This window comes from Eptatretus burgeri, chromosome 1 (genome assembly GCF_056783735.1).
Source record: "Eptatretus burgeri isolate ZD-2024b chromosome 1, Ebu_testis_v1, whole genome shotgun sequence".
Taxonomy (NCBI): domain Eukaryota; kingdom Metazoa; phylum Chordata; class Myxini; order Myxiniformes; family Myxinidae; genus Eptatretus; species Eptatretus burgeri.
The window spans coordinates 140930835-140955865 of record NC_140961.1 but is presented as its reverse complement, the minus strand read 5'-3'; the positions used below and the strand labels follow the sequence as shown (position 1 = coordinate 140955865).

At 49.0% G+C, this 25031-nt stretch overlaps 1 protein-coding gene across 1 annotated transcript in view; it reads left to right on the top strand.

The window, feature by feature from the left end:
- LOC147035633 (uncharacterized) overlaps positions 1-24648 on the top strand; it is a 29905-nt gene extending 5257 nt beyond the window's left edge. The window contains exons 4-5 of the mRNA XM_085845668.1: positions 4831-4966; positions 20528-24648. Coding sequence (XP_085701794.1) covers positions 4831-4966; positions 20528-20685 — 294 coding nt within the window. The 3' untranslated portion in view covers positions 20686-24648. The remainder of the gene's footprint in view (positions 1-4830; positions 4967-20527) is intronic.
- The last annotated feature ends 383 nt before the right edge of the window (positions 24649-25031 follow it).

The following is a 25031-nucleotide window of genomic DNA, read 5'->3' as shown; positions in this document are numbered from 1 at the left end:
AGCTGTCTTTTATGTAGATAACGAGTTCAAACAGGTGCAGTTAATACAGGTAAAGATGGAGAATGGGAGGGCTTCTTAAAGACAAAACTAACAGGTCTGTGAGAGCTGGAATTCTTACTGGTTGGGAGGTGATCAAATACTTATTTCATGCAATAAAATGCAAATTAATTATTTAAAAAATTATACAATGTGATTTTCAGGATTTTTGTTTTAGATTCCATCTTTCACAGTTGAAGTGTACCTATGATAAAAATTACAGACCTATACGTGCTTTGTAAGTGGTAAAACCTGCAAAATCGGCAGTGTATCAAATACTTGTTCTCCCCACTGTATGTGATGGAATGATTGCACGTCATGAATCAGCTGTTACCCACCAATGAGGCAGTGTACAATGACAAGATGACACTGATGCCCTTGTCCTTAGAGCAACGTAAGCTGATTTTAGTTCAACTGGAACGTAGTTCCGGGGAGCTTATGGGATGGCACATTATCAGTCTGTCAGTCGGTCCGTCCGTCCATCCATAAACACTTGCAACTTCTTCTCTGAAACGACACATACAATTTTGATGAAACTTGACGACAACCTTCATCACCCATGATGTACCAAAGTTTATTCACGAAATGAAAAAATCGGGGTCTGAGAGGTCGATGGTGGGGTTTCCCCTAACCCTCCCCCCCACCCCCGAAAACAAACAAAAAACAAAAGAGGGATTTGCTTTCTTCTCTGAAACTATGCACACAATTTTGATTAAACTGAGGACAACCTTCATCACCCATGATGTATAAAAATTTTTTCATGCGATTGAAAAAATCAGGGCCATGACATTGATTCATTGGTATATTTTGCTGATTCGGTTGTCCCGTTGTCCTGATATTTTGCTGATAGTCCCGTTGACTTCCTCCTCAGTGTCATTGTTCTTCCAGGTGAGCATCTAGGAGTATTGCCCCTATTTTGGGAATGTGGAATTGGAAATCCGGGTACATTTTTTCGGTTGAGAAGGAAATGCAAGATTGAGAGAAGTTAATGGACGTGGAGTGTAGAGGAATCAGATCTCATTTATCCACGTCCATCCCCCTTCTGTTTTGATGTTTTCATGAGACGGTCAAAATGTCTTTTCCAGGATTAGTTCATCAGCAGTCATCTGTAGTTTTTTTATTTTTTTTTGTATACCTTGGTCGAGGCTCGAATGAGAGCTAACACACAACTCACAGCAAGGAGGCATGAGACAAGAGGGGCGGGAGTGGAAGGGACAAAACAGTGGGGAACAGACACATTAGGTGAACTGTGGAAGGGAGAGGGATGGGGATGGGACGGGGAACATGGCGAAGAGAAGATGGACATTTCAGGGACTTTCAGGAAGGAAAGCAGGGGAATTGAAGGAAGTGGGCTTGGGTGGATTATCGGGGGTAGAAAAGATCGAGGATTTGGATGGGGGAAGATAAGAGGTGGTAGTGAACAGCTGTTTTGAAAGCCTGGAGGGAAGAATGGGAAAGAATAGAGTGAGGAAGTTTATTCCAAAGGCGGGAAAAAAGACGAATGAAAGAGTGAAGATGAGCAGCGATTCGTGATTTTGGTAGTTTTACCAGAAGGGGGTTGTTGGCGGACCTTGAGCGCCCTGTGGAAATGTGGTGGGGACAAATCGCAGAGAGAGCAGGGGGGGCAAGGCTGGAGAGGAGTTGGTAGAAGACAGAAAGACCACCGACCAACCTGCGGTGATTGAGTGAGAGACCCAAAGACTCAGCTTCATTGCGGGAGATGCCGATGATCTTAAATGCCCTGGTTTCGCCAGCGTGAAGCCGAGAAAGGTGGGAGGCAGGAGCACCAGCCCTGAGGGGAGAGCAGTACTCCATCAAGCTACGGACAAAAGCTTTGTAAGTGGTCAGGAGCTCAATAGGGCCGAGGAAGGACTTTGCACGACGGAGGATTCCCAGTCGGCGACTGGCTTTTGAGGCGAGGTTGGAAATGTGACTTTCCCAGGAAAGGTCATGGCAGATAGTGAGATCCAGAAGCTTGAAAGAAAAGACTTCTTCCAGAGGATTGTTGAGAAAGTGGATGGGGGGGTTTTGTAAACGGTCCTTTCGAAGAGACATAGTGAGAGTGTGAGATTTGTCTGGATTGAAAGACATGTTCCACGTGTTGGACCAGCTTGTGATTTTATCCAGATCTGCAGTGAGCGAAGAAGCTGCTGATTGCCGGTCTGAGGGATGACAGATGGTACGGCAGAGGGTGGAGTTGTCGGCAAAGAGAAATAGAGGATTTTCCAGAGAGTCCGAGAGATCATTGATGAAAACCAGAAAAAGAACAGGGCCCAGAACGCTACCTTGAGGAACTCCAGCCTGCACAGGAAGAGGGGATGAAAGAACTCCATTTAGGGCCACACGTTGACTGCGACAGGAGAGGAAGTCTGCGAGCCATGAGTGGAGATGGCCTTGAATACCATGGGAAGAGAGTTTGGTGAGTTGGGCAGGGTGCCAGACTGTGTCAAAAGCACGTGATATGTCTAGGGATACGGCTCGGATTTCCTGTCTGGCATTGAGGACCTCCATCCATTGATGGGAGAGCAGAAGCAGCATATCCAGGGTAGAGTGACCTGGTCTGAAACCAAATTGATGATTGGAAATCAAGCCATTGGAGAAGAGGAAGGATTTCATGTCTGAAGCGATGATGGATTCCCTAACCTTGCTGATGTTTGGGAGAAGGCTGATTGGTCTGTAGTTACAGGGATCTGTTTTTGCACCTTTTTTATGCAGGGCAGTGATGTTAGCAGATTTCCAAGCAGATGGCAGATGACATTGGGAAAATGAGAGGTTGAATAGAACAGAGAGAGGGTGAGCAAGAGCAGAAGAGCAAGCTTTGAGGACACGTGGGCTGATGCCGTCTGGACCGGTTGCAGAATCTGACTCAAGGTTTGAAAGCAAGCTCTCCACCTTGTCAGGAGAAAAGGATACAGAGTCCAGGGACAGTTGGGTGCGACTGGGTAGAGTGGGTATAGATAGTGATGGGTTTAGGACACAAGATTTAGCTGCAAACACCGAGTTTAGACATTCAGCTTTATCACATGTGGAATCAGCAGTGCGGCCATTTGAGGTAAGGGAGGGGATGGAGGGGGAACATACACCAGAAACAGATTTGATTAAACGCCACCAGGATTTTGAGGAGGGAGAGAGGTTTGAGAGTTCAGACTTGAGATGAGAAAGATGTTGTTTTCTGGCTCTCCTGAGGGTAGATACACACTTGTTCCGAGCTTTGTGGAAAGAACTGAGATTGCCCTCAGTTGGATTTGCTTTCCATGAGGCAAAGGCAAGTTGTTTCAGGACAACTGCCTCGCCACAAGCTTCATTAAACCAAGGGCGGGAGGAAGGGTAAGACAACTGAACACGAGAGGGGATAAATCTGTGCATGAGGGAGAGCAAGTTTCTTTGAAAGAATTCCCAGGATGAGTTGATGTTTGAGAAAGTAGTGATAGGAGACCAGTCTGTAAGTTTGATGGCTGCTCGGAGACCCTGCCAGTTGGCTTGAGTGAAATGCCAGACTCGACGGCGGTGAGGTGGTTCTCTGATAACAGCCAGAGAGATGTCCACTTTAACAAGGACGTGGTCAGAAGAACCAATTGGAGCGAAGGAAGAGCAGCAGATATTGTCAGGGAAATTTGTCAATATCAGATCCAGAAGAGATGGAGTACCATTGATTGAGATCCGGGTCGGGAAGTTGACCGATTGAGTCAGTCCCAATGAGTTGCAGAAAGCTTTTTGCTGAGGTTTCATGGCAGGTGAGAGAGGTACCCACACCTAGCCAACTGGCGTGATGACAATTGAAGTCACCACATAAGAGGAAGAGAGAGTTTGGATGAGAAGATAGAAGATGGTCCATGTTTTCGGATAGTGAGGTGTAGATGGAGTCATCACTGTTCGGTGGACGGTACAGTACACATATAAACATGAGGTGGGAGTGGAGGGGAAGCCGAAGCCAGAGGTATTCCTGGGGATGTGGGGGAGTGAGAGCAGTGCATGGAGAGTGAGGAATAGAGTCTTTGATGAAGAGAGCAACACCTCCACCAGGACGAGGCTCAGGCCTGTCATACCGTAAGAGGGAGTAACCAGGGAGAGATACTTGGGAGTCAGACACGTCTTGGGAGAGGAAAGTTTCTGTTAGGCAGATAATGTCTGGTTTGTCAGTGGCAACCTGTATGGAAAGATCTGAAAGGTTTGAGCGAAGGCCCCGGATATTTGAGGTCCACACATTTAATGAAGAGGTAGGGGAGGAGGCTTTGGGTGCAGGAGGTGGAGGGGGAGGGGGAGGGTAGGACAAGGGACGAGGGGGGGAGGTAAGGAGGGTTGATGAAAGAGTGTGGGGTATTGCAGAATAGCGAGGGGAGGGGGCCGAATGAGGAGGAGAAAAGGCTCTGTGGTGCTGGGGGAGAGGGGGGACAGGAGACAAGGAAGAAGGCAGTTGAGAGTTAGAGGAGGTGGAGTGAAGAGATGGAGGTGAGAGGGCTGGGGAGGGAGGCAGGTTGGTGGATGAGAGGGGGGGGCCAACTTAGAGAAGGAAGAGTGAGGGGGATGAAAGGTGGGAGAAAGGTGAGGGGGGAATTTTTGAGAGAGGGGAGAGGGAGGCTTGGAGGGAGAAGAGTGGGATGGTTGCTTTGAGAGTGAGAGTGAGGGATGAGGGGGGTGAGTTGGCACTGAAGTTGGAAAAAAAGAATGATTGATGGTTGATTGGTTTTAATGTCACACATTGTTTCTCTTATTTTGATGAAAGCGATAAAATGTTGAATTACATCGTGACAGGGCCTACTAAAATGCTAATTGGACTGTTCTTTCCCTTTGCAGGAGGAGAAACCTGATGACTCCACCCCAGTGCACATGGATTTGATGTTACCACTCTCATCCTGTGTCATGGAAAATGGCAAGAACCAAGAAATGCTTTGCCTACCCATTAGGAAGCCCAAGAGCTCACAGACCAAAGGTATGTTTCAACCTATTGAAGCCGCTCCGTGTGTGTCCACATGTCTGTGCACTATCCCACACACAAACCAGATGATTACATTTTGATCATCGTCATTATTGGAAATGCAAAGCTCGTCATCAATTTGCAATCCTGTACCTTGCTTGCATTTTCTATGTTGTTAAAATGTTTTGTTTTGGAGTCAATTTCCATCATTACTTGGGGGGGGGGGAGGGGGAGGAGGATGTTAAACGAAGCTTAACTCTAATGTGTGGGTGGAAAAGGGAGTGGGTTGGGTGGGGAGGAGTGGGGGTGACATGGAGATGGAGGAAGTGTGTTTGCAGGATGTGTGTGCACTCTCTTTCATTCAATATTTGGTTTTATTTTGATCAAGTATGACATCTGTAGACTTTAATTGGCAGGACCTTGACCAAACTCTGTCGTGCAGCGAATACCTCGTACGGGAGAACATCTTTTATCCAGACATCCAAATAATGGAAGACCCATTGTTCGGAAAAAAATGATCATGGCTAAATGAAGAAGAAAAAGGTTGATTTTTCCAGACATAACTGCACGAAATCTGTGCGATCAGAGGCTGAGGGTGGCATTTTATCAGTCTCTTCCCCTCCATCCCTCCACCCCTCAATCCCTACACCCCACCCCCCCATTTCCCAACTGTTATGCAAATATTTTGAAAGAAAATTGGATCTCTTGTTGGGTTTTTGGGCAGATTATTGAAAGGCAGGCAGGGTGATTCATCAATGTGCGTGTCCTCCCTCGGATGGATGTTAAACTGGGCATTCCAGCTGCCGGCATTAGTTGTTGGTAGAAGTTAAAGATCCTACGGTGTCCTTTGTGAAGAGTAGGCACACCAACACCGGCAACCTGAACAAATTACGAATTCCTGCCCAAACTGCTGATGGAAAGGCAATGGCAAACCACCCAGTATAACCTTGCCATTAAAACTATTTTGCAGCACTGCTGCTCTGTAAGAGAGGATGGTACATCAAAATCAAGGAATTGTTCAATGGCTTTATCATCGAACAAAGCTGGACCGGGTTTCGTGGGAATCCCAGGACAACATCCCGAGTTGCTCTCCTAAAAGCCAAACACGTTTGCTGAATACCTTGTTTATTCATTGAAAATTTCTTGATCAGACACAGAAAGTACTTTCCTGAAAATCTGAATGAAATTGAAACTTCTCTGTGAAGCCTGAGTTCTTTGTATTGCAGGTTGGTTGGGGCCCTTTGTCTTCCACTGCCTCCATTTTGGTCTGGCACCCTCTGCTCTCTCTCATTCTCTCTCCCAGGTTTCTGCAGAGTGCACATTGTCTGCTCATATCCTCTTCTTGTTTAACTTCAAAAATCTAGGCTCACTGTTCACCTCCATTCATTTTTTACTCTTTTTCTCTCACCTGTGGTATCAGTTTCCCCATTCTGTTCTGTCCCATTCTTTCCTCCAGGGATTCAAGAACACTGTTCGTTCATCCACTAACTAAGGTCATCTCCCATCCATACTCATGATCTCTTTTACCCCAAATGACCCCATTCCTAAACACCCCATTTTTTCCAGGTGATTGTGGTTTTCCCCTCTCTCCTTCATCTCTTTTCGTTTGTTCGTTTTTGGTTTATTTCTTGCAAAAATGGAACATTTTTCAAGTGTGTTGGTTGGTCTTGTATGTTATTATTCTTATTATTTTTTTGTGTGTGTCAATCACCTACACGTCACAATATTAAACCGATCATCATGAAACTTCACCACCTGGTAGAGTTCATCATAAGCACGAAGCGGATTATTTTTGAGGTCAAAACGTCATAAGGTCAACATAGACCAAAGGCCAACGACTTTATCAGATTTCTAAAATCCTGTTTTCATCAATTTGGCTTCAAATTTCAACAGGATTTGCATATCAGGTCATTGAATTTAACCACCAATCAATTATTTTTCAAAATTTTCAAAAAAAAAAACTTTCAGGTTTGAATTGTGGGTGATGTGAGGTCAACTGTCCAACCAATGGGTGAAGAGCAGGTATATATATATATATATATATATATATATATATATATATATATATATATATATATATATATATATATATATATATATATATGTATATATATATATATATATATATATATATATATATATATATTTGAATGTAAATACACACACACACACATACAGGACCAGTCAAAAGTTTGGACATTCCAATTAATTCAGGGTTGTTTCTTTATTTTTACTATTTTCTACATTGTAGATGACAGTGAAGACATCAAAACCATGAAATAACACATGGAATTATGTGATAACCAAATAAGTGATGAACAAATCAAAATATATTTTATATTGTTGCGGATTCGCGCCCGCCGGCGTGCGACGGCCACGTAACTCGAATCGCGGCACGTCGCCCACCGGACGGACAATCCAGTCGTGACCCTCTCGGACTAACGCCGGGAACCAGTCACGGGTGGACCTTTCGGTCTCACCGCGATCGAGCCAATCAGCCCCCGCGTGGGATAGGGTTGCTCGCCAAATTCGAACTACCTAAGTACCCACGCGGAGGGTAGACCGGGCGATCGCACCTCGCCGCAGGTCGACTTCGGACACGGGCCACTTAAGCGACCCGTTCCGTACTATCAGAATAACCGAGCGGTGTTATCGTCGACCTCGACGGTTCGATTAATTATCGGGCGTATTCAGCCCACTACCAACCCTTTACGTGAAGCAAGATGGGGATTCAATGGAGGAAAAGACGAAGCGAAGCGGGAGAACAGTTCAACAATAAAGCACATTTATTCGCGACGAACGGAAAGCACACAAATACAATTCCACCAAATGCACACAAAAAAAGAAAACACAATTCCATTTACACAAAAAGCAAACATAAAAGTGAAAACACAGTGCAGAGCTAATACCGACTACCGAGCACACGGCAACACTTATACAATTCTACTTCACAGACGGCGCCGACAACACATACCCAAAACCAAGGAAAAGAAATCCCCCAAGAATGGGGCAGGCCTGAGGCCGAGACCGGGTCGGGCCTACCCGTCTGGTGATGAGACGCGGAGCGGCGATGGCCCCGCAACCCGCGGGCCTCGTGGACGGTGTCTGGTCGGGGGTGGGAACGGGGCCCCCTTGGTCGCACTATCTCAGCGCGGGGGGAAACAGGAGGGGGTTGCTGATGCTCGGGGTATAGAGGATCTTTATTATGTGCGACGAGCGTCTCCACCTCGGCCAGGTCGCGCTGTCGGCCTCCCTCGGGTGCAGCTTCCTGCACGACGCGAGCACCCCCTCGTCTGGTGTCGCCGCCTTTCCACAGCTCCGTCCCCTCCGTTCCGACTCCACCGCACACGACGAGCAGCTCCACCGCCCGCGAAGTCTTGACCCTCTGCTTCCGACTCTCCTCTTCTTGACTCTCCGACCCCGTTCTGCTGACTCTCTCTGACTGACGAACACCGTCCTTTTATCCCCCCGTAACTTCGCCTTTGACCCCCTCCCTTTGACCTTTCACCTCGCTCCCCATTGGCCCGAGAAAAAGTGGGCGTGAAGGCTTTTTGATCCACAAATTTGCATATATCGATCGTTCTGGAGGCGGGGCCAAATCGCCCCTCGCTCACCGATTGGACGGCAAAAAGTGGGCGTGTGTCGTTTTTGATCCGTTTTTGAAGTACAAAATCCGTGATTTTGTACACGCTGTTCAACGTGCGCCCTACACGAGTCCAGCATCGGTGCCCATGAGTGGCGCGAGATGACGGTGATGCGATGGTGGCGAGTTGTGACGGGAAGGTCGTGGCGGTTGTGGTGAAGCGGTGGTTGTGGTTGGTGGTTGATGTTGTGGTTGTGATCATGGCGGTTGGTCCAAAATAAAGATAGTAAAAGAAAAACGGCTATCCTGAAGAGTCGCAGCTCGCATAAATGACATGTATTCCCACTAGACAACGGGTTTGGGCCTAACTACACATGCACTTACCGAGATACCTCACCTAAGGGACCTGAATGGTGGTTTGCGAATCTGGTAACCACAACACTACCCCCTTCCCTTTTTACAGACTCGTCCCGAGTCGTCAAATTTTCGTGTGCCATCATGTGTAGTTTTCCCCTAGTACATTTTACCTACGGATCCCTGAGTGCGACATTCATGGTATTCGTGTCCCCAAAAATAAATAACCTGAGGGCTGCGTAACTATCTAAACAAACTCACTCACACGGACGACTTAAATAAAATTGCCGGCGCTAAGACAGACATGCCGGGGGCGCACTCATATTTACACTACATCTTAACCTTAACTTACAAATTTTACACTAAACCATGGCCCAGGATCATTGAACTCTGCAAAAGAAAAGCAGTTAGCAGGGAGCCAGGCTGCTCGCATGCAGTCTCTGGCTCAAAACAATGCAGGTGACAGGGAACGTGGCTGGCTGCTCACACGCAGTCCAAGGCCTTCCCTTTTGAACTGAACGCAGTGAACCACAACGGTGCATGGGCTGCACAAACGCAGTCTCCGTGCCAGCTCAAGTGGCACACGCAATGAACACAACGAATGGATGGATGAATGGATGGACCGAATGCAGTGAACCACAACGGTGCATGGGCTGCACAAATGCAGTCTCCGTGCCAGCTCAAGTGGCACACGCAATGAGCACAACGAATGGATGGATGAACACAAACACGGTGCACGGGCCGCCACTGCAGGCCCGTGTTGTAGCTGCCAACAGGGCAGTTCTCGCAGCTTGCAAACTGTTGCCTTGCGGATCCTGGCGCACATGGAAATGAACAGGGGGGGGGGGCAAAGCAAAAATTGAACGGGGCTGGTGAACGTGGGCAGTGGGCATGGCATGGCAAAGGTGCAGGCAACACAGCCCGCAGAAGAAGGCCGCTGCAGGCAAACACAGCCCGCAGAAGAAGGCCGCTGCAGGCAAACACAGCCCGCAGAAGAAGGCCGCTGCAGGCAAACACAGCCCGCAGAACCAGGCCGGCACAGGCCTCGAAGAAAAACAGCCAGCAGATGAACTGGCCGGCACAGGCCTTGCAGCACACAGCTGCCGATGAAGTTGGCCGGCCTCCGCCTTGAAGCAAAACACGGCCAGCCGATGAAGTTGGCCAGCCTTTGCCGTTCAATGGAGGTTGGTGGAGGGAGTGCGGTGGTGCTGGCCACTTGGAAGGCGGGCTCGGACCTACCTACCTGTCTCCCTCCCAACCTATCGCCTTTGCCTGTCACTGTACATACCCACTCCCTTAATTTGTCAAACCCCAATTTAGCCCCAACTTAATTTTTTTATTGTTTTTATTTTTACTTCCCCACTATAAATCGTCCCCTAACCCCCTTTATCGTCCTTGTTCGGCTAACCTATTCTGTCACCTAGCCTACTCCCAACCCCTACGTTCCCTTCCCGGAGGGGAATAAGGGAGAGCTAGCGTCCTGTGTCGAGGCCCACCGAAGCCTCAGAATGGCCTCCCCAGAGTTCGGCGATCTCAACACCAAGTGGGTCCAGCGGCCCACAACGACAGCGAGGGGATGGATGGTGCGGAGGGGTACATCTCCTAATCTACCCTAACCATTTAACTGTTAAACTACCCCGGGGCTTTCAACAAGCGCCTCTCGCTTAAACTATTGGTTCTAACAACCCAGATTCCCGTCGCCTGTGTTGGTGTCCTCACAATTTCGGGCCTCGCCCCCCAATTTTCTCTCCGTGCCCTCACACGGTCTCCTGGCTGGGACACGTGGCTCCCTTTGGCAGGCACGACCCTCTGCCGAATCTCCCGCTATGGCACCCCCGGGCACTACACTGCCTCCGAGCCTACCAGCTCCCTAACACCGGGGAGTGCCCCCCATGGCACCTCCCCTGAAACGCACACGTGGCAGGCCGGCCTCCCGGGCCCCTTTCCGAGGGTCACCCGTGCCCACAACACTGCCCACGCGGCTAATGGCGCCCGGGCCCCCGCACCAAGCAGGCGCACCCGTGCCCACTACTCTATCCCGGCCCCCCATGGGCCCATGGCCTACCACGGCCGACTAGCCTGGTGCCCGGGGTACCCACTCAGCGATACTCACCTTTCGCAGCCACGCTCCCAAGCCCGTCAACAGGGCTCCTGCACCCCTCCAAATGGGTCTCGAGCCTACTTTCCCACCAACAGCAAAACGACCTCCATTTTTCAATTTGACTAACCCAGCTAACTCACTTTACTCTGACCCCGGGGTCCCTTGGGCGGGAGTCACTCCTCCCCCCAATCACTCATTGCACCATGCATTCCCCATTCGCTCCACTCACACAGACCCGCTGGCCTCACTCACTCACCATGTACTCACCTCACAACTCACCAACTCTTCAACACACTCACCGCTGAACTCTGCCATCCTTCTAACTACATCCCCTAACTAACTCGTGCTCCCACGTCGTCCCTTAAACTACAGCACGTTCCTTTTAACACTACGTAGCTAAACTACGTCCCCTCTACACATTCATAAGTCTGTCCATGTCTCCAAATAAATCATTTTATTCCCCAACCTAAATCTGGCTACAATCCCTCTAACTAATCCATTCCACGGACTCCATGAGGACTTACCCCTGCCCCATGAAGTCGGTCTAACTAAGCTAACCCTTCCCCCTAACTAGTTTCCATCCTGTGCCCAGGGTAAGGGGGTCTTTCACCCCTTGCCCAGGAATCCTGTGCACCCGAAAGTGGGGCTTGCTTTTTTTTTTTTTTTTTTTTTCCATGCGCAGCACCTGCGCGGCAACTCAGAGCTCGCGCACTTTGCACCTGTCCGTGACGTCATGCAGCTGCACGTGTTCCTCGTCCCTCCTTGGACGGTGCCATCCGGCAGAGATACCCCTCCTGCCGGATTCCAACCACACGTGCAGCCATGACGTCACCGTGCGCATAAAAAAAAAACACAAGCCACACGTCTCGAGGGGTTCCCCACGCGAACACATGTGCTTTGCCCGTTGGAGCTTCACACACACGATCGCGTGGAGAACCCGTCCGGTCCAAATCCATTTACCTGCCTAAACTTTGTCCGTCCGCGGGATCGGCAAATCCACCGCGTGCGTTTCCGGACCGGGACTTCACTCTCGCAAGCGAGCACGTGGTGGTCTCGTGCGTTGCACAGCACGAACCGCGTGCTCACTGCTGGGTGAACCCGGCACGGTCCGCGAAACAACTACAGCCGCTACTCGGCTTTCTCTCCTCTGTCGCCGTCGTCGTCGCCATTCCACCCACGCACACCTGCGTGTTACGACGCACACAGTCCACTCCATCACATTCACACGGGGAGACGCGGCTGCGTGCTCCCGCATGCCAACCGACATCTCCCTCTCATACCGCTCTCTCACACACACGGTCTCCCTTGCACACAGCGACCTTGCACACGGCCGTTCACTCACGCGTGCGGGGGCACTCACCCGCGGTGCCTCACTACTCACACAAACCATACTACTCACACGTGGTGCTCCATTCACTCGCGCGGGGGAACTCACCCGCGGTGCCTCACCCACACACGCGGGGGCACTCACCCGCGGTTCCTCACTCGCACTCCGTGCCTCATCCACACACGCGGGGGCACTCAACCGCGGTGCCTCATCCACACACCGTGCCTCACTCATACACGCGGGGGCACTTACACCTTGCACCACACACACAGGGACAACCACACTGGGGATTCGTGTCCCCACAAGGGTCTCCGGGGCCTCTATACCCCCCAAGCTCTCCGTGCACCCGTCCACAGCACCCGTCCCCTCAACCTCGCAAAACACGACCGAACTCACCTGGTCGTGACTCACCTCAAGGGGGCATACTCCCTCCCCTCGTTCCTGGAGGAGGCTATCCCGCTGCTCGCACCGGGTCCCTGCACGGTCCGCGAGCTCACCCCCATTATCCTCCACTACCTCCGTGTGTGTGTGTGCGTCACTCACCCCGTCTTCATCGTGTTTATTGGTCTCTGCTTCTTTCTGGCGTCTTTCCCTTATCTTTATGTAGGTCAACCTTGCTTTCTCTTTAAGTCGCTCCCGTCCTTCCCTGTTTTTCACTCCTTGCTCTTTCACGATCTCCGCGTACCTCATCCTTGCTCTTGGTATTAATTGTTCTTTTCTCTCCCTCGCAATTACTTTCACCTCGTCTCTTGTCTCCCGAATTACTTTTTCCTTACCCGCCTCCACCGCGGGCCTGTCAGCCGTTGCACCCCCTTCCAGCTCGTTCGTTCCGACACGTGGAGTCGCCATTTTAAGTTCCCTGCTCACGGCCTTCATGCCCGCCTGCAGGCATCGGCCCATGTTCTGCGTCTCACCCCGCAGCTTTTTCGTTTCTTCCCTCATTTGCTGTGTACTCGCATCAATCTTTTCGTTCATGCTTTTTATTTCTGCATTCATTTGTGCCAGCATGGTGAATAGCTGGGCCATGTCGGATGCACTCAAGTGAGCCGTTTCGGCAGGGGTTGGGGAAGGGTCTTGGTGGAGAGGGGGGGGAGGTGTCATACACCGCGGCCGCTGCCGCACCCACCTCGGGCCCTGGGTTCAGTTGGGCGAGTCCGTGTTCCTGCACAATCAACATTTCCTGCTCGGGGATTCCATCCTGGACCATGGATTCTACATTATTACACATATCCATTTCTAATACCCCCGGCTCCCGCTCGCCTTGAGACGCCATCTTGCTTCTCGTGAAGGGTTAATTTGCTCGCTCGTAATTTGGAGGGAATCGGGGGTCGCTTCTCTCACCCCTGGACCGATTCCCGTGAATTTCGCTGGAGACAGGAGAGCCTGTTGTCCCGCTCTCCAATACCAGTGCCGCGAGGAGGGCGATGAATTTGTATCCCACTCCTGACACCAGTGTTGCGGATTCGCGCCCGCCGGCGTGCGACGGCCACGTAACTCGAATCGCGGCACGTCGCCCACCGGACGGACAATCCAGTCGTGACCCTCTCGGACTAACGCCGGGAACCAGTCATGGGTGGACCTTTCGGTCTCACCGCGATCGAGCCAATCAGCCCCCGCGTGGGATAGGGTTGCTCGCCAAATTCGAACTACCTAAGTACCCACGCGGAGGGTAGACCGGGCGATCGCACCTCGCCGCAGGTCGACTTCGGACACGGGCCACTTAAGCGACCCGTTCCGTACTATCAGAATAACCGAGCAGTGTTATCGTCGACCTCGACGGTTCGATTAATTATCGGGCGTATTCAGCCCACTACCAACCCTTTACGTGAAGCAAGATGGGGATTCAATGGAGGAAAAGACGAAGCGAAGCGGGAGAACAGTTCAACAATAAAGCACATTTATTCGCGACGAACGGAAAGCACACAAATACAATTCCACCAAATGCACACAAAAAAAGAAAACACAATTCCATTTACACAAAAAGCAAACATAAAAGTGAAAACACAGTGCAGAGCTAATACCGACTACCGAGCACACGGCAACACTTATACAATTCTACTTCACAGACGGCGCCGACAACACATACCCAAAACCAAGGAAAAGAAATCCCCCAAGAATGGGGCAGGCCTGAGGCCGAGACCGGGTCGGGCCTACCCGTCTGGTGATGAGACGCGGAGCGGCGATGGCCCCGCAACCCGCGGGCCTCGTGGACGGTGTCTGGTCGGGGGTGGGAACGGGGCCCCCTTGGTCGCACTATCTCAGCGCGGGGGGAAACAGGAGGGGGGTTGCTGATGCTCGGGGTATAGAGGATCTTTATTATGTGCGACGAGCGTCTCCACCTCGGCCAGGTCGCGCTGTCGGCCTCCCTCGGGTGCAGCTTCCTGCACGACGCGAGCACCCCCTCGTCTGGTGTCGCCGCCTTTCCACAGCTCCGTCCCCTCCGTTCCGACTCCACCGCACACGACGAGCAGCTCCACCGCCCGCGAAGTCTTGACCCTCTGCTTCCGACTCTCCTCTTCTTGACTCTCCGACCCCGTTCTGCTGACTCTCTCTGACTGACGAACACCGTCCTTTTATCCCCCCGTAACTTCGCCTTTGACCCCCTCCCTTTGACCTTTCACCTCGCTCCCCATTGGCCCGAGAAAAAGTGGGCGTGAAGGCTTTTTGATCCACAAATTTGCATATATCGATCGTTCTGGAGGCGGGGCCAAATCGCCCCTCGCTCACCGATTGGACGGCAAAAAGTGGGCGTGTGTCGTTTTTGATCCGTTTTTGAAGTACAAAATCCGTGATTTTGTACACGCTGTTCAACGTGCGCCCTACACGAGTCCAGCATCGGTGCCCATGAGTGGCGCGAGATGACGGTGATGCGATGGTGGCGAGTTGTGATGGGAAGGTCGTGGCGGTTGTGGTGAAGCGGTGGTTGTGGTTGGTGGTTGATGTTGTGGTTGTGATCATGGCGGTTGGTCCAAAATAAAGATAGTAAAAGAAAAACGGCTATCCTGAAGAGTCGCAGCTCGCATAAATGACATGTATTCCCACTAGACAACGGGTTTGGGCCTAACTACACATGCACTTACCGAGATACCTCACCTAAGGGACCTGAATGGTGGTTTGCGAATCTGGTAACCACAACAATATTTTAGATTCTTCAAAGAAGCCACCCTTTGCCTTGATGACAGCTTTGCACACTCTTGGCATTCTCTCAACTAGCTTCATGAGGTTGTCACCTCGAATGTTTTTCCATTAACAGGTGTTCCTTGATAAAAAAAAAATTGTGGAATTTCTTTCCTTCCTAATGCGTTTGAGCCAATCAGTTGTGTTGTGACGAGTTGGGGTTGGTATTCAGTAAATAATCCGATTTGGTGAAAGACCATGATTTTGTCTACTGGAGGAGGAAAGAACCACTCAACTAAGCAAAGATAAACGACAGTCCATCATTACTTTAAGACATGAAGGTCAGTCAATCCAGAAAATTTCAAGAACTTTGAAAGTTTCTTTAAGCGCAGTCGCAAAAATCATCAAGCACAATGATGAAACTGGTTCTCATGAGAAACTGCCACAGGAGAGGAAGACCCAGAGTTTCCTCTACTGCAGAGAATAAGTTTATTAGAGTTACAGCCTCAAAAATCACCAATGAACTGCACCTAAGATTGCAGCCAAAGTAAATGCTTCACAGAGTTCAAGTTACAGACAAATCTCAACATCAACTGTTCAGAGGAGACTGCATGAACCAGGCCTTCATGGTAGAATTGCTGCAAAAAACCCACTCCTGAAGGAGACCAATAATAATAAGAGACTTGCTTGGTCCAAGAAACACGAGCAATGGATGTTAGACCAGTGGAAATCTGTCCTTTGGTCTGATGAGTCCAAATTTGAGATTTTTGGTTCCAACCACCATGTCTTTCTGAGAAGCAGATAAGGTGAACGGAGGATCTCTGCATGTGTGGTTCCCACCATGAAGCATGGAGCAGGAGGTGTGATGATGTGGGAGTGCTCTTCTGGTGACACCGTCGGCGATTTATTTAGCATTCAAAACACACACTAACCAGCATTGCGACCACAGTATTCTGCAGCGATATGCCATCCCCTCTGGTTTGCGCTTAGTGGGACCATCATTGGTTTTTCACAGGACGGTGACCCAAAACACACCTCCTGGCTGTGTAAGGGCTATTTGACCAAGAAGGAGAGTGATGGAGTGCTGCATCAGATGACCTGGTCTCCACAGTCACCCGACCGAAACCCAATTGACATGTTTTGGGATGAGTTGGACCGCAGAGTGAAGGAAAGGCAGCCAACAAGTGCTCAGCACATGCGGGAACTCCTTCAAGACTGTTGGAAAATCATTCCAGGTGACTACCTCATGAAGTTGGTTTAGAAAATGCCAAGAGTGTGCAAAGCTGTCATCAAGCAAAGGGTGGCTTCTTTGAAGAATGTAAAATATATTTTGATTTGTTTTACACTTTTTTGGTTATCACATAATTCCATATGTGTTATTTCATAGTTTTGATGTCTTCACTATTATTCTACAATTTAGAATTATTCTGCAATGTAGAAAATAGTAAAAATAAAGAAAAACCTTTGAATTAATAGGTATGTCCAACCTTTTCACTGGTACGGTCCACACATGCATACATATTTCCATACGTCTATATTTACAAACATACATACATACATAAACACATACACTTGCTGCATTTTATAAAGATTGACATCAACGATTTGGATAATGGAGTGAAGAGTGAGCTTTCCAAATTTGCAGATGACACAAAGCTTGGAGGTGAGGTGGAAAGCAGAGGGGGTGGTGATCAAATTCAGGAAAGTGTTGATACTTGCACAGATTGGGCAAAAGGATTGGCAGATGTAATTTAACCTGAACAAGTGTAAGGTGTTGGGGATGGGGAAGAACAATGAAAATCGAGATTACATGAGTTAGGGGTAATTTTGGAGCGTGTTACACAAGACAAGGATCTGGGGGTGGTAACAGATCCTGGAGGTAAACAGGTAGCACAGTTCCAGACAGCTATCGGTAAAGCAAACAAGGTTTTCGGTTTTATTCGGAGGGTTATCAATTATAAATCAAAAGAGGTGGTGTCAACATTGTATAGGAATTTAATGAGGGCCATATCTAGAATAATGAGTGCAGTTTTGGTCAACATAGTTCCGCAAGGACATGGATGCCAGAGAGAGGGTTCAGCGCAGGGCTACACGATTGATTCCAGGTCGAGCTCGACTCAGCTATCAGGAGCAGCTGAAGGAGACGGCTTTATTCACTAAAAAGGAGTCGGTTACGAGGAGATATGATGGAGATGTTTAAGATAATGAAAGGTATGGACAAAATAAGCACAGCCGAATTATTCAACAGAGTCGACAGTGAAAGGACCAGGGGCCATACATACCCTGAGAGCAAAGAGGAGGAGAGTTAAGATGGTCATAAGGCAGGGGACTTTTACTCAGAGAGTAATTAATGCATGGAATGGTCTCTCTGGAAAGGCAGTGGCAGCAGAAACAGTAGATGAGTTTAAATTAGAATTAGATAGGTACAGTCAAAGCTCGTTACTATGCCACCCGTCGGGACCGAGCAAAAGTGGCATAGTAGCGAGAGTGGCATAGTAACGAGATTTTGTAAAAACGGCCTTATTTTCTCAAGTTACCCATCTGTAGTTAATCTTTGGACAAAATTTATTCCAGCAAGTAAAAGGCACGACTGTTGTATAAGCTAAGCGAACGGAGAACATACACAAACTAACAGAGTTCACACACTAACATATGGCATGGTGAGAAATTCACGACACACAAAGCTTTCAAGAATCGTCGGCTGGCGCATCTTCTTTCGGCGGATCTCGTGCATCTCGTTGTCTAGCTGATCGCACGCTTGCATCACACCGGGCTTCCCGCTTCTCTGCTGCATGAACTTCCGGACGGTGCTGCAAGCGCGCTGGGCTTCCTCGAACGGAACGATTTCCTCCTCGACAGTTACCTCGTCATCTTCGCTTTCCACCGGCTCCTCACTGCACAGAATCTCCTCCGCAATCTCCTCCAGCGTGAAATACCCGCCAGTCGCGAGGCGCTCGTCGGCTTCGAGAAAGTCAGACAGCTCGATCTCCTCGTTCTCGTGCATCTTTTCCTCGGCAGGCAGAGCTTCCCAGATGGCGGGCAGCTCCGCATCCTGTGGCTCAGTTTGGATCTCCTCTTCGATGAACTTGGCCTTCGCGAAACAGTTCCTGATCGTCGACTTGCCGACCTGCTCCCAAGCACGCCGGGCGACGTGTAGAGCGTCGAGCAACGTGAACTTGAACTCCTTTCCCTCGTCTATGGCTTCAAGCTGGCGGCATAGCAGGAGCTTCTTGTAGTGGCGCTTGAGGTTCTCTATGATTCCCTGATTCATTGGTTGCGAATTGGCTGTCGTGTTGGGTGGGAAGAAGACCAGTTGGATGTTGTTCAGCTCGAGCTCGGGAGGGTGGCCAGAGAAATTATCGAGACAGACCAGCACTCTGCGTCCCTGCTGGCCGAGTCGTCCGTCCCACGCACGCAACATCTCCTCGAAAAGCTCCGCCGTCATCCACGCCTTCGAGTTCGCCTTGTACTTGACCGGGATCTCTTTGTTCTTGAAGGCACGGGGTTTCTTGGAATTGCCAATCACCAGAAGAGGGAACTTCTCGCTGCCGCTCATGTTTGCCCCAACCAGAAGAGTGATCCTTTGCTTGCTTTTCTTTCCTCCAGTACACCGCTCTCCCCTGAAAGCCATGGTCTTGTTCGGAAGCAGCTGCCAGAAGAGTCCAGTCTCGTCCAGGTTGAAGACGTCGTCTGCGGAGAACTGCCCGAGTAAGGGCCGGAAAACCTGTTGTTGCCACTCAAGAAGGGATTGCGAATCCACCGCTCCAGCTTTGCCCTGTACTGTCTTGAACATGATGCCGTGGCGCTTCTTGAAATTGCCCAACCAACCGTCGCTCACCATGAAGTCTGGGATGTGCATCAGCTCGGCCAGTTTCATCGCCTTCTCCTTGATCAGATCGCCACTGACAGGCACATTCTGTCCTCTTGATTGCTTCAGCCACATGAGCACTCCCTCATCAAGCTGCAGGTCGTGAGCCTGCATCAACTTCATGCGCTTCGATGGAAATCCAGCTTTGATTGCAGCCTCGATTGCATCCTTCTTGCTGAGAATGCCCTTCACGGTGGTTCTCTTAACTTCGACGCCCCATTTCTTGCTAATCTCCCTGGCCAACTTGGACTGATTCGGCTCCTTCTTCGCGGCATCAATGATCTCCTTCTTCTCCTTCAGTGTAAAGTCGGTTCGCTTGCGTTTCTGAGCTGACATTATGGGCTGAATTTGAAAAAAAATTATGTCACTGTTGTACGTGTGCCTGCGTGTCTGTGTGTGTGCTCGTGCTTTTTTGTGTCTCGTTGTGCGTGTTGTGATTGGCTTGTTGTGGCTGGCATCGGGGAGAAGAATCGCGTGTTTTGACACAGTCTGACTATGCGCGTATGTATTGAGTTATTTTGTGCGCAGCTGGACTGTAGTTCGTCGCTTCGCCTTTGGACGTGAGTGTGATAATCGAGCACTGCGCAATACAGACTTTTTCATGACTCGTGCCTTTTAACAGTCACACAGTAGTGGCATGGTAGCGAGAGTAGGGGGTGGCATAGTAAATTTATTTTGTATTGAATTTTGGCGGGACCGAGCAAAAGTGGTATAATAGCGAGAGTGGCATAGTAACGAGCTTTGACTGTACCTGGAAGTGCTGGAAATAGAGGGGTATTGAGATGTTGATTGGACTTTTAGGTAGTTTGAGCATTGATGGGTGATTGTGTGCATGTGTACAGAGTGCTGTGGTGGGGGTCTTGACAACGGGGTTTGTGTGGTTGATGTGTGTTTTTAACCAAACCCATGCCTCCTCCCCTGAGGGGAAGAAAAACCAAAAATACAAAAGCTACAAAAACTAAAAAAGAAACAAAAAAAGCAACAACACCAACAACAACAAAAAATGATTTCATTAATTAATAACTTTTCTTTGCATTTTCTTCCTTGGATCTTGTGTAGATAATTAGAATGGTGTTCACGCAGGCCTGATGGGCTGAATGGTCTCCAGCTGTGTGAGATTTCCTTGTATTTCCTTGTTTTCACATGTTTGTGTTGTTTTATGCATTTGATAGCAACAATGCATTTATTGTGTTCATGATATCATGCTTATTCTCTGACAATATTAGGGTTGAAGAAGGAGAAGAAGGAGAAGAAGAAGAACCTCTCCTTTGGTGTCTTCAGATGCATCGGACAGCCGAGGCAGATTCCCTTGGCAAGGGGGCACGACCTTCAATGGGTTTCCACTCTGATGCAAGATACTCAAATGGCTCATTCTTCCAAGTAAGGTGGTACGTACTCATTTTGATGATCTAAAGGATGACAGGATGAATCTACCCACCTGGTGTTATTAGAAATGGCACAACAGGGGGTTCAAATGCTCAGGACCCCAAGATCCTAAGCCAGCCACCTTTAACCATTCAGCCAACATCGTGTTTTTTGGACCCATAGTGTAAATGTAAATGTGCTGTCGTTCCCCCAGTTGTAAAATTTCATGTACTTGGTGTTCCCATCAGAGCACGAGCTCTCAACTGCCATCGAAAAAGTTTTATTCAAACCTGAAGGCACTGCAAACTACATACAGTGGTATCACTGTCCAGCAGGGAACGTGAAGCTCTGACGTCTCCAATTTATCGGGGACTGTGCAGGTATCGTCCCACAAGGTCTTTTGTGTTCATCTGCGGAGGAGAAAGAGCTTGTATGAGAACCTTAGGGGCACACGCCTTTCCTCCATTGGTCCAGTCGTCTCGCCTGCGACTTTATCATTAATAATATTCATTCATTATTACTCAACTGTTTATGGATTCAAATACCCATCAACTTGGGATTATCAGAGGGTTCAAATCCACGTCGTCATTGAAATGCCATCCCAACATTTTCCCGGCCTTGCATCATTAAAAAATCTCAATGGAAGAAAATTTCCACCTTGTGTGGTTCTGATACGAGGACGGTGCCCTCGATTTATACACGTGGGTTAGAGTTGAGGACTAACCCCCAACTGACTACCCACAATTGGTCAAACCAATTCCCTCTAACAGGAACATGTTCTGTGATGGAAAAAGCATTATAATAATTAAACTTGTGCTTTATTTGATTTTATGATGGCATCGAGTTGCAAATGAACCTGTCGACCCCGTTGGTTGAATTCAGTGCACACCCACAGCAAAGCATTTGACTTCTCTGCAGAATCACCATCTCAGTACAGACAGACAGGCCTTTAAGTTCAGCCCCCGCTCGCCCCACCATGGATTATCCTGCTTTTCCGTACTCATGGACATGTCGTAAAAAAATGTCCCCTTCTTTTGGAAATAAGTCCACTGTTCTACGTCTTAGCACTCATGCTGCAAAGGAAAAGGGAGAATGAGAGGGCTTTCATGCATTCAATCAGTCATGTGACATGTGTGTGACTAATTTTACATTTGTGTGCAGAGGTGGTGTGGGGGTTCAAGGAAAACGAGGGTGAGTTAGAAACCGAAGTGAAGAGGGTGGAGAAGACAAACCCCACGCAGAGTCAATAAACACAGTGTGAACAAAGCTGTTGGCCGACTGCCAGGGTTGGTTCTGCCTTGCCCTCACCCATCATTCCTTGTGCAACCTCTGTTCTCGTATTCATAATTACTTTTGTCGGGATTTCAACAAAACGACCAGTTCGGCTGCAGAGTTCCATAACTCTGCACCGATTAGGTCTTGCATTTTTTTTTTTTACCCAAATCGCCATATTAGTTTCATGGCTTCTTCTTCTTCATCTTATTTTTCATCTTCTTCTGCTTCATCTTCATGCAGTTCATGGCTGTGGGGTAGCATCATTCACTGAGGGAGATACGGCTGTGCTTCTGATGAAATTTCTCCTGTTTGCTGCAGCAGGAATTTTGAATTTATTCAGGGGGTCCGGCGATAGCTTGCCCGCTCTTCGCGAAGAACACCGTGGGGTCTTTAATGTCCACCAATCATGCCAGCAGACATCGATTTATGGGATGTCACACACATTGATGAATCACCCTACATGGCAAACAGTTTTAGCTGATTTGGGATTCGAACCTTGGTGAGGAAGCTCAGAGGCAAGTGCGCGTACCTCTTGGGTGGCTAGGTTATCTTGCTAACTCAAAACAGCGGTGTGACGGTACAACAAGATGCCTTGCCCACACCACAAAGTATTCCATTCCATGGGGCAGAACCCTTCTGAGGTGTTCTCCAGTGTCAGCGATGGTGACTCACTTGCTGGCATCGGGTTATACCACATGTACACATGATGGCCGAGCCGTTGCAGGCCTGTTCCCAACAACATACCCGCTTGTTTTTGGTGCTCGTCGATTTTCTTTGTTGAGGATCCTCATCCCCCCGTACAGTGTACAAGTTTAGGCTTTGACATTTCATTCCTGGATTAATTCACAAAACGCTCTTGTATGAGATATTATTGAACTGATATATGATTGATTCATTGGACTTGATGCCAGTTCAACCTGTGTTTCCTCTTCCACAGCACCAGCAACTCTGATACAAGCAATAACGATACACAAGGAACTGGTGCAGGAGGAGGGCATTTGTCCCATCATGCCTGTGCTGCACCAACCCCAGTATCACCCATCCACACACTAGCAAGCTCCAAGTCCTGCCACTATCCCCATACCCCTTTATCTCCAATGTATCCATGTGCCTATCTAATTCCCAATTAAACTTATCCACCCCTTCCACTGCCACTACCTTTCCATGGAGACCATTCTAATCTTCAACCTGAAAGTGGCAAGCAGTGCCTTCATTGTCTATTGATTCTTTAATGACCCCAGTCTTATTGCCATCTTCTTATGGAGTCAGCCACAAAGGAATTTTTTGGCCTAAGTCTTTCATGAACCGACTGGCCAGGCTTGATGTTTGAGTGAAATTGATTTGAGCAGGAATTTTACATTTTTTTCAGGGTGCTGGAGATGACTCAACTGAACGTCCATCAACTGATGCTGGCAGACGTCTCTCCGAGGGAAGGTACACTTTTTGATGAAATGTTTCGGTTGTTAAACACAAAGATTTGAACCTCGACGAGGCAGCACGGTAAGTGCACTATCTCCACATCCTCGTGATGATTTTTACACCAAACGGGCAAAACATTTGCCGAACACATTTTCAATCGCTCTGCCACGTGGCCCGTGATCATCTGAGAGCACGCAGATGGGGCAAACGTAAAAAAACAAGTTTTTTTGCAGATTCTCATTAACATTTTTTCGGGACAGCAACTGATTCTTGTTTCACCATTATAGTGAGCAACATATCATGGTCACCTCCCTGCATGGACTATCTGATCCTCATAGGTTCATTGTTTTGAACAGCACTGTCTAGTCCCCTCCCTACATGAGCTATCTGATCCTGGCTTCACCATTATTGGCAGTGGCATATGGTCACCTTCCAAAATGAGCTATCTGATCCTGGGTTCACCATGATTGGCAGCACCGTCTGTTCACCTCCCAAGGTGGGCTATTTGATCCTTGGTTCACCATTATGAATTAATGTACACACGTGGACGTTGTGCGTTGAAAAAGTTTGACGAACTAGGTACAATTTACAATCCGCCACCTGTCTGCTTTTAACAAATCAATTTTTAATTTGTTTTCCTCTTGTGTATATATGTATTGTTGCGGGCCGGGGACCGGTGGCGAGAACGACCGCTAGTTGAGGGATGTTACGTCGTCTCCCACCAGACTCCCGGAATTGTTGGCTGTCGCTCACGGATAACTCCGTGAGGCGGCGGGTCGCTTGACCGACCGTGGACGCCAATACCTCCACCGCGTAGCGTAGGGTCTTTTTGTCTAGAACCAATTTACCTCATTTACCACGCGGTGTCGTCTTCCGGGGAACAACGCCCTCGGCACGTCTTGCTCGAACCGGGTCACTCTCCTGACTGCGGTGGAGTTCCAACTACCGACTGCCAAATCCAGTTCTGGTGCAGATGAGCAGAACTGCCAAAGCCGTGCTGGCTAGGTTGAGCAGATTAACGGGAACAAAGACCCGGCTAAAACTCAAATCCGAACCATGCTGGACCAATAAAAAAAAGACGAAAACTAACTGGGAACACTTCTGCAATAATTTATTTATAATAAACGAGGAAATTTATGTGGCACAGAAACAGGTTTATTGGATGTTATGCAGGGGAAAGAAAGAAAATGTAGTGCGACAATTTACAGCAATTTACAAAAGAAGACACAGAGCAGACTTACGTGTGAATTATACAGGCAAGATTTACAATGACCGAAAACACTTATGCAGTTTCTACTTATTAAACTAGCGCCACACACTCAGACAAAATAATCCCAGTTGAACACAAAGGACTTTTGCAGCCAGGGAGGGAGGCGGGCTGAGGTCGCAGTTCTTTCGAGTACCTGAGTCTTGGGGAAAGGAATGCTCCGTGGTGCGGCACCAGCCAACAGTCGTGCAGTCAGGTCCACAGCCGCGCATGTGGAGTTCGGGTCCGTGGAGGAGCTCGAGTGGGCCGGGACCAGTTGGCGGGCCGTCGGGGTGAGACGTGAGCGGAGCCAAGCAGCGGAACCCCTTTGTTTTCCACCAACTCCGGCCTCCAAGCACAGAACGAACGACCCCCAAAGAACTCAACGAACGACCCCCAAATAACTGAACGAATGACCCCCAAAG